The 12,684-nt window shown below is 33.7% G+C and overlaps 1 protein-coding gene across 1 annotated transcript in view; it reads left to right on the top strand.

Annotated features, from left to right (window-relative positions):
* Positions 1 to 12,684, top strand: part of TDRD12 (tudor domain containing 12) — a 37,944-nt gene that overhangs the window by 3,889 nt on the left and 21,371 nt on the right. The window contains 8 exon segments of the mRNA XM_067302894.1: positions 717 to 836; positions 3,028 to 3,083; positions 4,568 to 4,653; positions 6,634 to 6,835; positions 7,463 to 7,551; positions 10,382 to 10,486; positions 10,887 to 11,072; positions 11,773 to 11,929. Coding sequence (XP_067158995.1) covers positions 717 to 836; positions 3,028 to 3,083; positions 4,568 to 4,653; positions 6,634 to 6,835; positions 7,463 to 7,551; positions 10,382 to 10,486; positions 10,887 to 11,072; positions 11,773 to 11,929 — 1,001 coding nt within the window.

Below are 12,684 nucleotides of genomic sequence, written 5' to 3'. Positions count from 1 at the left end.
AATCCTACAAGTTAAATGGTAGTTTTTAACTGGATGTCCCTTTATCAAAGAGCAGCTTGACACTGCTGGGAGTTTAAAAGTGTGTTCTGATAGAACTAAACTTATTGCGTAATTTACTGCTTTTTAATAAAAATTTGAAATACTACATATAACATGTTTTTAAGATCTGTATCTTGCTGTTTATTAAAAGCCTCTCAGCAAACTGGGTGTCAGCGATCATTACTTATCAATGAACATTTTAGTGATAGCTTTACAAATAGTAATGTTTTTAGGAAAATAAATACAAATGCAAATGAAGGAAGTCAATGTATTTAAATTAAATTTACTTCTTGTTGATCTTAATCAAATCTGGTTTCTCACTCAGAAGTAAGAATTGCCAAATGGCATATGCAATACCAGATGGTTTACGTGATAGTGTGAGGGCTAAATATCATGAAAAGACTAAACTGGAGAGGATGAGGATCAGAAAACTTTCCAGTAGATGGGAAGTGTATTCATTTCCAGAGCAAATCTATTCACTAATTGCTGCTGACAGCACCTCTCTTGGGGAGAAAAATAAAACAATGGTTCCAGGAAGTTTGCCAGTAGAAGCCAAAATTCTAGAACAACTGTGCTGTCAGGTACAGGATAGTGGAAGGATGTGTATGAGGGACCAATGATGTGTGGAGAGTAAAATTTGCTCTGTAAAATGGTATTATTTCTGCTTTGTTTTTAAGCATTCGAGTTGCAGTGGAAGCATTTATGCAAATTCCGTATAGAGCAAAACAATGTGGACTGTATCGCACAAAGCCAGTGACTTTGCATATCAACTTTTGTGAAAATACTGCAAAAATAGTGTAAGTAGAGCTTAAGAATAAGTGTACTATAATCAGATCTTTTAGATGTGAAACTTTGTTGCAGAATTTTCTTAGAAGAGATTTTGTTTTAGGAAGAACATAGAAAAAGTTTCCCAAATCTGATCTCCTATATCAGATGAGCGGTTTGTTAACAGAACAAGCCCCACTTTAAAACCAATTAGTTGAGTTTTTCTCTGTACCCCATTGGAAGCTTTCAGGATCTCCTAATGTTGATAGTTAGAATCATGTAACATTTATTTTAACTATTCATAATTAGTTCATACTTACTTGCTCTTGTGCCAGCCGTATTCTTTAACATATTTCTCTTCTTCATTTTCCTTTCCTCAGGATACTTAAAAAAACAATCATATCTGCTTTCAGCCTTTATTTTGTTGCATTAAACAATCAAAGCACTCCTAATCTTTGCTTATATGTTGTTTTTTCTTTCTTCTGATTGTTTTCCTAGATTTTAGAACTTGCTGAAATTTAAATTAATATTTTCTTGAACATAGGTGCCTTGAACTGCCTGCGCAATTCAGAACTTTTCATGAAGGTCCGATATTTTCTAAAAGCCTGAGAGGAGATCTGCCATCTTTCCCATAGCTAGAATAATCAGTTACTAAAAGAAGTAGGAGGTTACTTTCACAGTTCTATCTGTGTTTAAGTTTTTCTTCCTTTATGGTTTTGATGCATTCTTTCCTTAAAACAAACAAACAAAACCCCAGCTGTTTGATCTACATGGAGTCAAAAAAGTTTGTAGTTGTTCTGGTTCCCCCCCCCCCCAGTTTATATTCCAGTTTCATGATGTCATGAATCTCAGACTTGGTGAAAATACTACTTTTAGACAAGCGAGTAGGTATCTGCTGTTTCAGAATTCTGGAATGCACGTTGTCTGCTTATTCCAATTTGATTGCAGTAAGTTAAGTAAGAGATTGCTGTACAGGTTGTTCACTTCCTTAATGACTAAGGCTTTGTCATTGATCTGTTTGAACCTTTTGATATTTATTTAGACACTTCAGAAAATTTAGATAAGCTTCTGGCAGTTCTTGTCCTTCCTCTGCCACCCTCTTGAACTGTATTTCTCGATATCTTGCACATGAGCTTCTTTACCAGTCCATGCCTTTGTGCTATTTCTTGCACATGCTCTGCTTATTCTCAATATGCTTTTTTGTGGTAATTCTATGTTTAGCTGAACTGAAGGTCTACAGTGTTTTTTTTAGATAGCTTTTTCTTTCGCCATTCTACTTCTCCACTTGAGATTTTTTTGAATTCCTGTTGTACTTCCCTTTTATTTTTACTATTGGTTTCATCTAATTGCAGTTGTGAAGGACTGGAATAAATTTTTCACTAGAGTCTGGTGGTAATGCAAAATACTTTTGTATCCTTGAGTTCCAGGAAGCTATGTTGAAGACCCTGCCAATTTGAGAGGGACATGATTAGTTCACTGGGGAATATGGCTCAACAGCAAGAAACCTACTTGGGTTTGCATATTATTAAAGAATATTTGGAACGACATGTAGTCAAGCAGTTTATTTTTATACTTTTGTTTGGAAGAAGAAATGAGCATTTGATTTCGATACTCTGACAGAACAAATACTAGCCTAGTTTGAACTGGAATAGTGTATATCTAGTTTGGGCTAGCTCTGTAAGTTATCAGAAAGGTAACAGGTATATAAAGGATTCAGATGTGTCTTTCTTAGTGCTCTTTATTTGATTCCTTAAATATATTTTTATATTTGCAGCTGCAGAATGTGGTAAGAATTTTATGTTATGTTATAGGCCTTTCAGTCTTTGGCACTTTAATGTTTGTAAAGTGCTTGTTCAAAATTGCTCACTAGTTATCTTATTAGAAATAATTAATGTGTTCTGCAGGAGGATTCTTGCTCAAATTTTTGTTATTCTATTTAATTTCTAAGTATCCTATTTTATGTTGGATGGAGGCCATCGTGTCTTGACAAAGCCATATCCAGTAAATTTCAATCAGAGTTTATTTTATTGATAAACTGTAAAACATGGTTATAAAGACTGAACTTGTACTGTAAGTAGTAAGATTCTGCTAATGTGTTCTGGTGGATGCAGTTTTTAAGACTTGTCATGATTTGAGAAAAATCATTTTTCATATGCATCGATTTTCATAATACCATTTTAATTGTTGATGTTATGATCTAACTGGTTATGTTTATTTTCCTAGACCAGCCAAAAGATGGGATTTTGCTGCTACTCGGTATTTTCAAAGCCTTCTCAAAGGTAAATAAAATATCCTGTCAGGATCGTAATTGGCATTTTTACTTTGGAAAAAATAAACTGTCAGAGCAATGAAATACTCGGGTTTATGTATTTGATTAAATTTCACAACATTCTTAAGTATACAAATTAAAAACGAAGGGAAAATAGTTGCATAACATTTGACCAAGCCAAAACTATGAATGAATCTGCACCTTGAGTGTTGTGGGCTTCTGTGCCACGGAAGTTTTGATAGTTGACTAGATGGTATCTGGCTCTGGGTTTCTCAGGCAAGCTAAATAGTGTAGCACTGATGTATAACATCCGTTTTGGACAGTGGAACCTTTCTGTGCCTTAACTTAGACCTTTGAATCAGCCTCACAGTCATCTTAGCTAGCTGCTTATGTTGTGTAGTCTAGTATGGAGATGGCAGGGTCTGGCTTACCAGTTTACCCCTTCAGGTGTGTAACTTGATCATAGTTGTGCTGTTTAATAGATTGTACTTCAAGTAGATATTTAGTAAACTAGAACTACCTGTTTTCCAGTCTGTTCTTGTCCTTTCCCACATTCAGTGTTTCAGTAGCTCATCCAGTCTTTCTCATATCTAACCTTCTGTTTTGGTGTGAGGCAGCTGTTGGTCTTTTTATAATAAGAAATATATACTAACATAATCTTTAATCTTCTTGCTAATGTGCTTCTGTCTGAAAAAATACATATTTTTTAGATGGAGTTTGTTCTACTTGTGAGTAAGGAGGTGTTTGAGGGGAAGAGGATGAATATGAAAGTAATAAAGAGTCTTTAGGCTGATAATGTCACATACTACTGGGAACATAGTGCTTTTCGTGATTTATACTGTTTCTTCACACATCTTAAGTGTCATAGATTATTATGTAAAGTAAAGGTCAGTAGGGAGCAATGATAACATTAAGTTTAGTTTCAGAGATATCCCCAGACTATACTGTTGAGAACTAACATAACTTTTTTTACTAGTACGCCATTAACGTATGCAGAAGAATGCTTCAGAATTTTCTGACAAGCATAATGATATAATAGCGAAGTTTATTGTTCAAATAAAGAGCCTAACCAAACTATTTAAATGTGCAGATACTTCTTCCTTAAAGAAAAGTAAATCTTGTGATTGGAAAGTATACGTTTGTACTAAAGATTGTCTGAGGCTAAAAGATGAACTAAAACTTTTAATATAGAACTAAAACTAGTTTTTGTGGCGAGGTTGTTTGTCTGTTTCAGCTCTCAGTCTTCCTTCCAAAACCAAGGGCAATTAATTCTTATAATTTTGTTTTTGATTTTTTTTATTGCGTTGTTAAACTCTTACTTCATTAAAAAGTTACTACACTTGTATTAGTTTCTCTTCAAAGAAATATGTTACACATTTGATTGTTTTTTGTCATGTAATTTTTGTCTAGTTTGGAAAGTACAAGTAGAAATATTGATAATTTGACAAGAGATTAATCTTTTTGCTTGTTTTTGTGCTTCTGTTACTACACTAGCAACCACCCAAATCAAAGCCCAGTTATGTGCTATCGAAGGTGACAAATTTGATGTTCTTCTTTATGTGACAATAAAAAATGAAAAGGTAAGAATTTTATATCTACAAATCTGTTCACACACTTCACTATGTAAATCATAAAATTGTGATCAGTATAAGACTGAAAAAGCATTACTTCTAAATGAGTTTTATAATTTCTGTCATGTACAGTAAAAGCTAAGTCATTTACTTATTAAAGATTTTGTTTTATATTTGTATTGCTCTTAACCTTCTGGAGGAGTTTTGAGAGGCAAAAATTCTACTTCTTTTTTTCCAGTGCACCTCTCTTTTGAAATTATTGAATAACAAGTGAAGTACAGCTCTGTAGAACTGCATGGAGATATCTTGCATAACCAAAATAAAGTACACATTCTTGTAGAATAATTAGAATATACAGTTCTCTCTGCAGTTTTGCCCTTTCAAATAGCTACTTAATTTCTATCAGCTTCTGATGAAGGTCTTTGGTTTTATGAATTTATCATTTATGATCTAGCTTGGTTTAGGTCCAAATACAAAAGAACAGAATAGATTACAAGAACGAAACCATAAGTGAGGCTCACAGGAAAAGAGTGATAGGTTCCAGAAGGTGTTTTCCCGGTGACTTAGCCTGGTAAAAATTTGAACAGCAGCAGGTATCTGAATAGGTCCATTTTATCCACCAGCCTTTTTTGCCTTTATTTCCTTCTTGCCTAAATCTCATTAATTTCAGTGAAATGTTAAATTTTAAAGTAAAATATCATGTTCTTGCCTTAAAAGAAGAAAAAAGAGAGAGAGAGCAAATAAGAGAAGCAAGAATTTTAGAGATATCTCTATTAGTGTGAAACTTGAATAAAAAACTAAGGGTTCTTTGCCCAGACAACATATTAAATACATAGAAAAGTGTGTGAAAGCTAATATTAATGTTAAAACCAGATCACTTTTGTTTTAAGGTGGAGTTATTAGAAGTAATTTTAAATGATCTGGAGTTATCCTGAATGAATTTTTTGTATTTTTCCCTTGGATTCCTATAGCTGTAATGCACAGCTATTCATACATAAGCATTTGTATTTTGGAGGTTGCAGCTCTTAAATACTCAGTTAAATGGTACATGTTTCAGAACCCAATACCTATTTTTAAGCATTGGAGTATTTGTCTTTGCTTAAAAAAAAAGTGAAATACTGTCTTTGAGTTCTTAAAGAACTTTTGCAATTCTTAACATTGAATTAGTCTGCACCCCACATTGAGATGTCACTTTAAAAATATGCAGTAATTCAGATGAAAGGCTATCGTGAATTATTTTTGTGCACCTTTTGTGTTATCTAACTTATTTTTATATTATTACACAACTGTCTTAATGAAGCATCTTTAAATACCATCCCACACTTTCTCTTGCATAAGATTGTGTCCTCGACCCTTTGGAAAAACTAGATCCACTTGCATAAAACAGGTAACTTGACTTTTGCTAAATCTCCACTGTAGCTACTGTGTAACTTAAGCAGTCCTTCAATATGTATAAATTTATTTATTTAAACATTGCTTCTGAATTGGGATTTACCAAGGCTTTTAACACTGGAGCTGTGGTCTGTACTGCAGACAGTAACTTTGAAGGTGCATACTAATTCTAATCTCTTTTATCGGTTTGGAATCCCAAATAACAGTAGTGTCAGTGATCTTGTTTGAGGCAACATGGTTTTAGGATTTTTAGGTATAGCAGTATTTTGTCCTGACATTTTTTTGATTTTTATGCTTATGTTGAATCAAAAAGAATTAAATTGGCTTGACTTCTTAATAGTTTTGAATTTTTAGGGGGTCACAGAAAGAGATACTGGAATACAGAATTTTAGTGAGAAGTATCATATTGACAAGTAACTAACGCTGCTTTAGAGAAGATGTATGAAGACCTGACTTTCTATTCTTCGGAAAGCATTCATGGACACCTTTTCAGTCTTGCTGTTGTTTAAAGCTTCAAATACTGTACATACTAAAAAAGTATGTAATGTTGTAGTTTATTGCCTGTTGATACTAGATAAGAAATACCTTGTTTTGTAGGTATGCGTTAACGATGATCTTGTCTCAAAGAATTTTGCTCATTTTGAGGAAGGTAAAGAGAATACAGAGTATCCTGCAAATGATCAAGAGAGCCAGACATCATTAAATGTTGAGTCTCCTCTTCCACTGAAAATTGTTAATCCTGCACTTGCTTTCAGCCCAGTGGTGTTTCAGGAGAAGGTGTCCAAGAATCTTGAAACAGGTGAGTACCCTGTAAATCAGAAACAATCATATATGCAATGTATCATATATCTTTACTTGGATATATTGAACCTGGACCTAGTGTCTTGATTTGAGTCCAACAATTGGATCAAATGGTTTCCCCCTAACAAAGGATACTTATGTATCAGAAGAGCAGTCAAATCACCAGATGCAGGAATATTGTAAAGCTTTTTGTAGTGCATAAGACAAAAGAAAGCTAAGGATGAGTTGATGTGGGCATTTGTTGATATGTCTAATAGTATTAGATGTTATTTAAATTACTCTTAGCTTTGATCAGTAGTGGGTTGTTTTTTGAGTTTGGAGGGCATTATTTGAGCAGAGGTACTCTTAAAACTGTATTATTTATGCTAAGTTGTTTACAGTGATTCAAATCTTTTAAAAAAATATATGCAGCTTTAGTCAATATTTTAGTTTATCTGCATAGTTATCTTCTAGAACTGTAAAGCTAACTGTGTAGAATTTTTTTCATTAGAGAGGAAATGATGCAAGAAACTCAATGACAAATCTGGGGCAGCCCACTGTAAATAATAATACTGGAATACTGGTTTTGTATGTGCTCAGGCAACTTAAAAATTCAGTAACACTCTTCTGATTATCTTCTTCCTAGGTCATGCTGTTTCCAGTTCCTTTCTTTTCAAGAAAGGGCTGCACAGTCACCAAATGTCAAGCACAAGTCTAAATGGAGGTACTGAATCTGTAAGTATTATATTTCAGATTATATTATCAAAGTTAGATAACAACTACTGTAATCATCTAGCTTGTTCTTCTGTGTAACATAGGTCTGGGACTAAACAAATTCTTGATGCATTTCAGAACATTCTGCTTCAATTTTTTTTAAATTGCAGAAGATAAGAATGCACCATAGCCTTTAAAAAGTTACCCCTCCTTATGCACTTCTTTGCTTATAGTTTTATGAAGATGGTAGCTGTCTGTACTAGGATTTTCAGTTCTCTGAATATATAGCAAGGTAAATTTTAATGTTTCTCTGTAAACAAAATAGTCCTTACATTATACCCTGGTAAGTGTTCTTGGAGTCTCTTATTTGCCATGTCTTCTAGTACTTTAGATTAGATGTCTAACCTTGTAAATTTTCTTACTGTTCTTCTTTGAATCGTTTTCAAAAGATCAGCGTTTGTTCTTGAGTGTTGAATTGTGTACTGAATTACACAATTGGAACTATGACACTTCCATGGGAGGAAAGGAAAATGAACCAATACCTTCTAGACAAATAATGACTGGTGTATCCAGTCTCTCTCTTTAAATATCTCGTGTGCTGTCCCGTGTCCTCTTCTGTGAGAGATTTGAAGGAGAGATTTGCTTTTTTTGTTAGCAGTGGTACTAGCTCTCCCCTCAACTCAGAGGAAAAGGAGTTTTACAGAAATTATTTTCTAGCTCTGCTGAGAATTGGAGGATGGCAACCACTCTTGGACTTACCCTGGAATATCTTATTAAAAGACTTTGAAGACAATCACGATGAAAGTGGTAGTGTGGATTGTTACTGGAGCAGAGCAGGGTTACTGTTATACCCTTCCACAAACAGCTAGCCGAATTACCTTTACTAGCCACTTGGGTGATGCAGGTCTTTCTGAAGTTGTACCTATTTGATTGCTTGTGATTCATGATGACTGAAGATCTTTGGGGTGACTTGGGACTTAGTACCTGCTACAGCTTACTCCCTTGAGGAGTTGCTCTGTCATGCAACTTAAGCCCAGGCACATTCACTTTGTAAATACGCGTGTGGGTAGCCTACTCTGAAATCCAGCTACAGATCAACCTATTCTTATTTTTCCTCCAGTTTGTGGTGTGCAAGCTTTGGGGTTTTTTGTTTTGTTTTAAAGGCACAGAATATGTGTAAGAACTAATTAGTATGTGTTCATGCTATAAATCATGTTGATTTGAGTCCCCGTTTAGAGCTGTAGCTTGAGATGTGGCTGTAAACTAATTTTAACTTTGTGTGGGTGATGTTCTTGTATTGTTCTTGATTCTTAATAAAGAAAATGCTGTGGTGTAACAAGTTAGACATTTTTATTCTGAAGTTTGTTTCATCAAAATTTTTGCTATAATCAATCAAGCTTGCAATTTTGTACAAAGAGAAATCCAAATAGTTGGAGAATTCTGGAGTTTGGTAAGAAATCCAGTTTTAACTCTGTAGACTTAAATATTTTTCTGAAATGTTGGTCTTGAGCAGTATTTTAGTGTTTAAAAAATGTTTGTCTTTTCTTGTTAGATTGTCAAAGCAATGCCAGGTTTGCCTTTCGAGGAAAACACAGCTATTCCTGTTCACACAGACAGGTATGGTTCAATGTGTAGAATTTTTAAAATAGTTATGTAACCAAATTCATAGGAGCTGTAGTTTGTTTTTGGTTACTGTTCTGAGGAAGTTTAAAAAAAAAACCTTATAAATATGCTTTTGAGGAAGAGGGGAATTTGAAGTTGCTGATGTTCATCCACACTACACCAAAAATAGCAATTCCTTCTAAAAAATAGTTTAACAAACATGTTTTGAAGAGGTACTGTTCTGCACATTAAACAGGTTAAGTTGCTTCAGTTGATTCTGAGCATAAGTTATAATGTTTTCAAAGTTAATGAAATGAGAACATGAATTGATTTGTGCCATGCTTGCTGATTTCCTAGGCTGCATGTCAGCTGACAAATATGTAATAAGACTGATTTTTTTTTTTTAATTCAGTTTCTAACTGATGTGAAGGTTCCCTGCCCCCCCATTCCTTGAAACTTTAAGAAACCCTTTTCTTATGTTCAGATCTTATTTTTCTTTGTAACTTGAGGGAGTTGCCAATTAATTTTTATGAAGTTTTCCTTTGTGTTATTTTCAGATGTTGAAAAGCTAGTGTTAAATTTGAATATTATTTTCAGAATGATGCTTACTTGATTTTTTTTTGCAGTTAGGTTAGAGGGTTTTCCTCTTTGACAGTTATAATACATCAGAAATACTTTGTGAATGAATTCTTGCTTTATGAGAAGATTTTAGAAATATTGGTGGTATTTATAAATTATATTTTACTCTTTCATTTATATTGGATTTCATGTCTGGACATTTCTCAGACTCCTGCAGTTCTTAAATTCTGATCCTCTGAAGACTCACTTTAATAAAGATGACCAGCAGGTATTTTAGGCATTAACTTTCATTTAATTTGTCTTGTGCAAATTGTACTAGTCGATTTTTTTTTTTTAATTGTATTTTGATGCTGTAGTTGAGAATTAACTGTGCACAGAACACATAATGCATTCTTTTGAGTAGTTTAAGACAGTTGCTGTGTTATGACAATCTTTAAATCTTTTATTAAGAAAGGGATGCTAATAATTTGTCTCACCACTGTGGTCTGTGTAACTGTAAATACACTAAATATGATCCATGTATAATGATGAGATCAATTTGTTTTGCTTATTTTCATCAAAATACCATTTTTAAAATACAAGAAATGCTTTTGTGTCATTGTATACAAACTAAAACCCTTTTATTACATGTTGCCCTTAAAACTGTCTTCTATTTGTCATACAGTTTCAGAATTTTCAAAATGTTAGTGCAGAAGGAAACTTTGTTTTTCTTAGCAACAAAATAGAGCCATCTTCAATTCTGGAAACAGCACCACTTTTTGATGATCTGAAAAAGGTAATGCTAATATTTAGTATCACACTGAATATGTTTAAGGCTAGTATCATGCCCCAACATAGACCTCAGATGATACGTCATTGTGGTAATATGTTATTTTGCTTGAGGAATCTTTAGGAAGCTGTTTATATAAATGAAGAAACTTTAGAGAGACTAGTCAGACTTGTACAGCTTTCTTCTGATAGATCAGCCACTGCCACATATTATAGGATTTGAATCTAATTTTAGCTTATTAATTTAACTCATCACCTGAACGAATTTTTTTCATACTGCATGCTAAGGATGTTTATTGGGAGGTGGGTGAAAAGTCTTTAAAACATTCATTGCTTTGTCTTGTTTATTAGTATTAACACTTAAATACCCAATTTTCATGTGGAACTCTTAATTTCTCTTTCTGTAGGAACTTACTCAGAAAAAATTTTTAGGCCCTAACTTCACAGAATCATATTGTTGGCCACCAATAGCTCGAGGATGTGATGTACTTGCCATCTCACATCAGGGAAATGATCCTCTCTTATATATTCCACCAATTCTTACGTTTTTGCAATCGGAAAGTTGCTACAAATCCTTGCCGAATAGGAGTGGAGTATGTATATATTAGAGTAGTATCGGATTTTCTGTTTTAAAGTACACATGTAGAAGTACATCATTTAGAAAAATGATCCCAAAACTGCTGAATTTTTATAATATATGCATCCTAAGTAATCTTTGTATAGCTCTATAGTGTTTGGCAGTTTATATAAGCTCCCTGCTTAAAGGCTTACAGACTGCATGAATCTGGAGGTCTAAAACTCATTTATTGAGTAAAGTCTAAGAAGTGATTAATGTATCACTTAGATACTCCATGAAGTTTTGTTCTCAAGGTGATAATCTGTCCTCACTAAATTCAGATTTGTATTAACTGTTTTAAATATCTGAGTTCTTTTTGTAACTTTTATCAGATCATAGAAACATAGAATCATTGAGGTTGGAAGGGACCTCTGGAGATTGTCTAGTACAACCCCAAATAAAATAAGATGCTGCTGTTTCTGTGTTTAAATTTTTGGACATTTCACTGTATGTTGCTGCACGCATCCTTCTTTTTGTTTCCAGGTAGCCTGACTTATGATTCCTTGTGTCTAGAACATCTGCATTTAGGATATATTATAGTACTAAAAGCTTCAGTTTAAAAGTATTTAAAATCCTGTTTTGCAGATTTTATTTTTGCCTTAAATACTGAAATAGTATGATTTAAGATTCTGAACTGCTGTCTAATACCATGTAAAATTGTTTGTATATGTATGTAGCCATTAGCATTAATTGTATGTCCTGGATGGAGGAAGGCACAACTTGTTTTTGAATTATTGAAAACATACAGCAGATGTTCCAGACCGCTTCATCCCATGTTGATAATAGTTGGGCAAAACAAAGAAGAAGCTAGAAACGTGAAAATTCATCGAGGATGTAAGAATTTTATTTATTTATTTACTTAATCATACTTGAAAGCTATGTGGGCTGCCTTAATTTCAGGAAATTATGAAAGAAGCATTTAATAGTTTGTAGGTCTCTTGTTCTATAAAGTGATAGTTCTGTCTCTTTAACACTGACTCCATAGTAGTGTATGGAGCTCCAGTAATGCTATTTAACAGTAAATGTTATTAAAGCTATTCTGCGCTGTTCTGCCTGTGAATCTCACACCTGTATACTCAGCATCTTTGTTTTAAGCTCCGTGACCATTAGTCTTGAGTCAGATCAGTTGTAGGGATATGCTGAAGATCTTGCTGAGCTAGGATTAATCCTGGACTTCCTTGATTTACAACCAGTTTTGTAATAGCTTTGGTTGATGTGTAAGCATCTGTTGCTAATGAAGTCTGATGCTACTTTACAGCATACACACTGGATGCAATTCTGCTCTACTCTTAATATAAAAATTGGAAAAGTGAAGGTATTGGTAAAGTGGTATTGGAAAAGTGAAAGATTAAAAGGAGATAATAGTTCACTGAAGACAAAGTTGCATAAATTACCAATCTAATATTGTTTGAAGTTTTTCTTTTTTCTTTTTTTATGGCAATTTCCCATCATTTATTGCAATCTGCTTACTGCAATAACTTCTAAATAATTTGTGTATTTAACTGTAGTAGTATGTGGAGGATACTTCACAGAGAAGAGGTAGTGTAGAAGAAACAAAAAAGCTGTTGAGAGACTTGCCCTGCTGACTC

The sequence above is a fragment of the Apteryx mantelli genome, chromosome 10, assembly GCF_036417845.1.
Source record: "Apteryx mantelli isolate bAptMan1 chromosome 10, bAptMan1.hap1, whole genome shotgun sequence".
Lineage (NCBI taxonomy): Eukaryota > Metazoa > Chordata > Aves > Apterygiformes > Apterygidae > Apteryx > Apteryx mantelli.
This window is presented reverse-complemented; position numbering and strand designations above follow the sequence as displayed.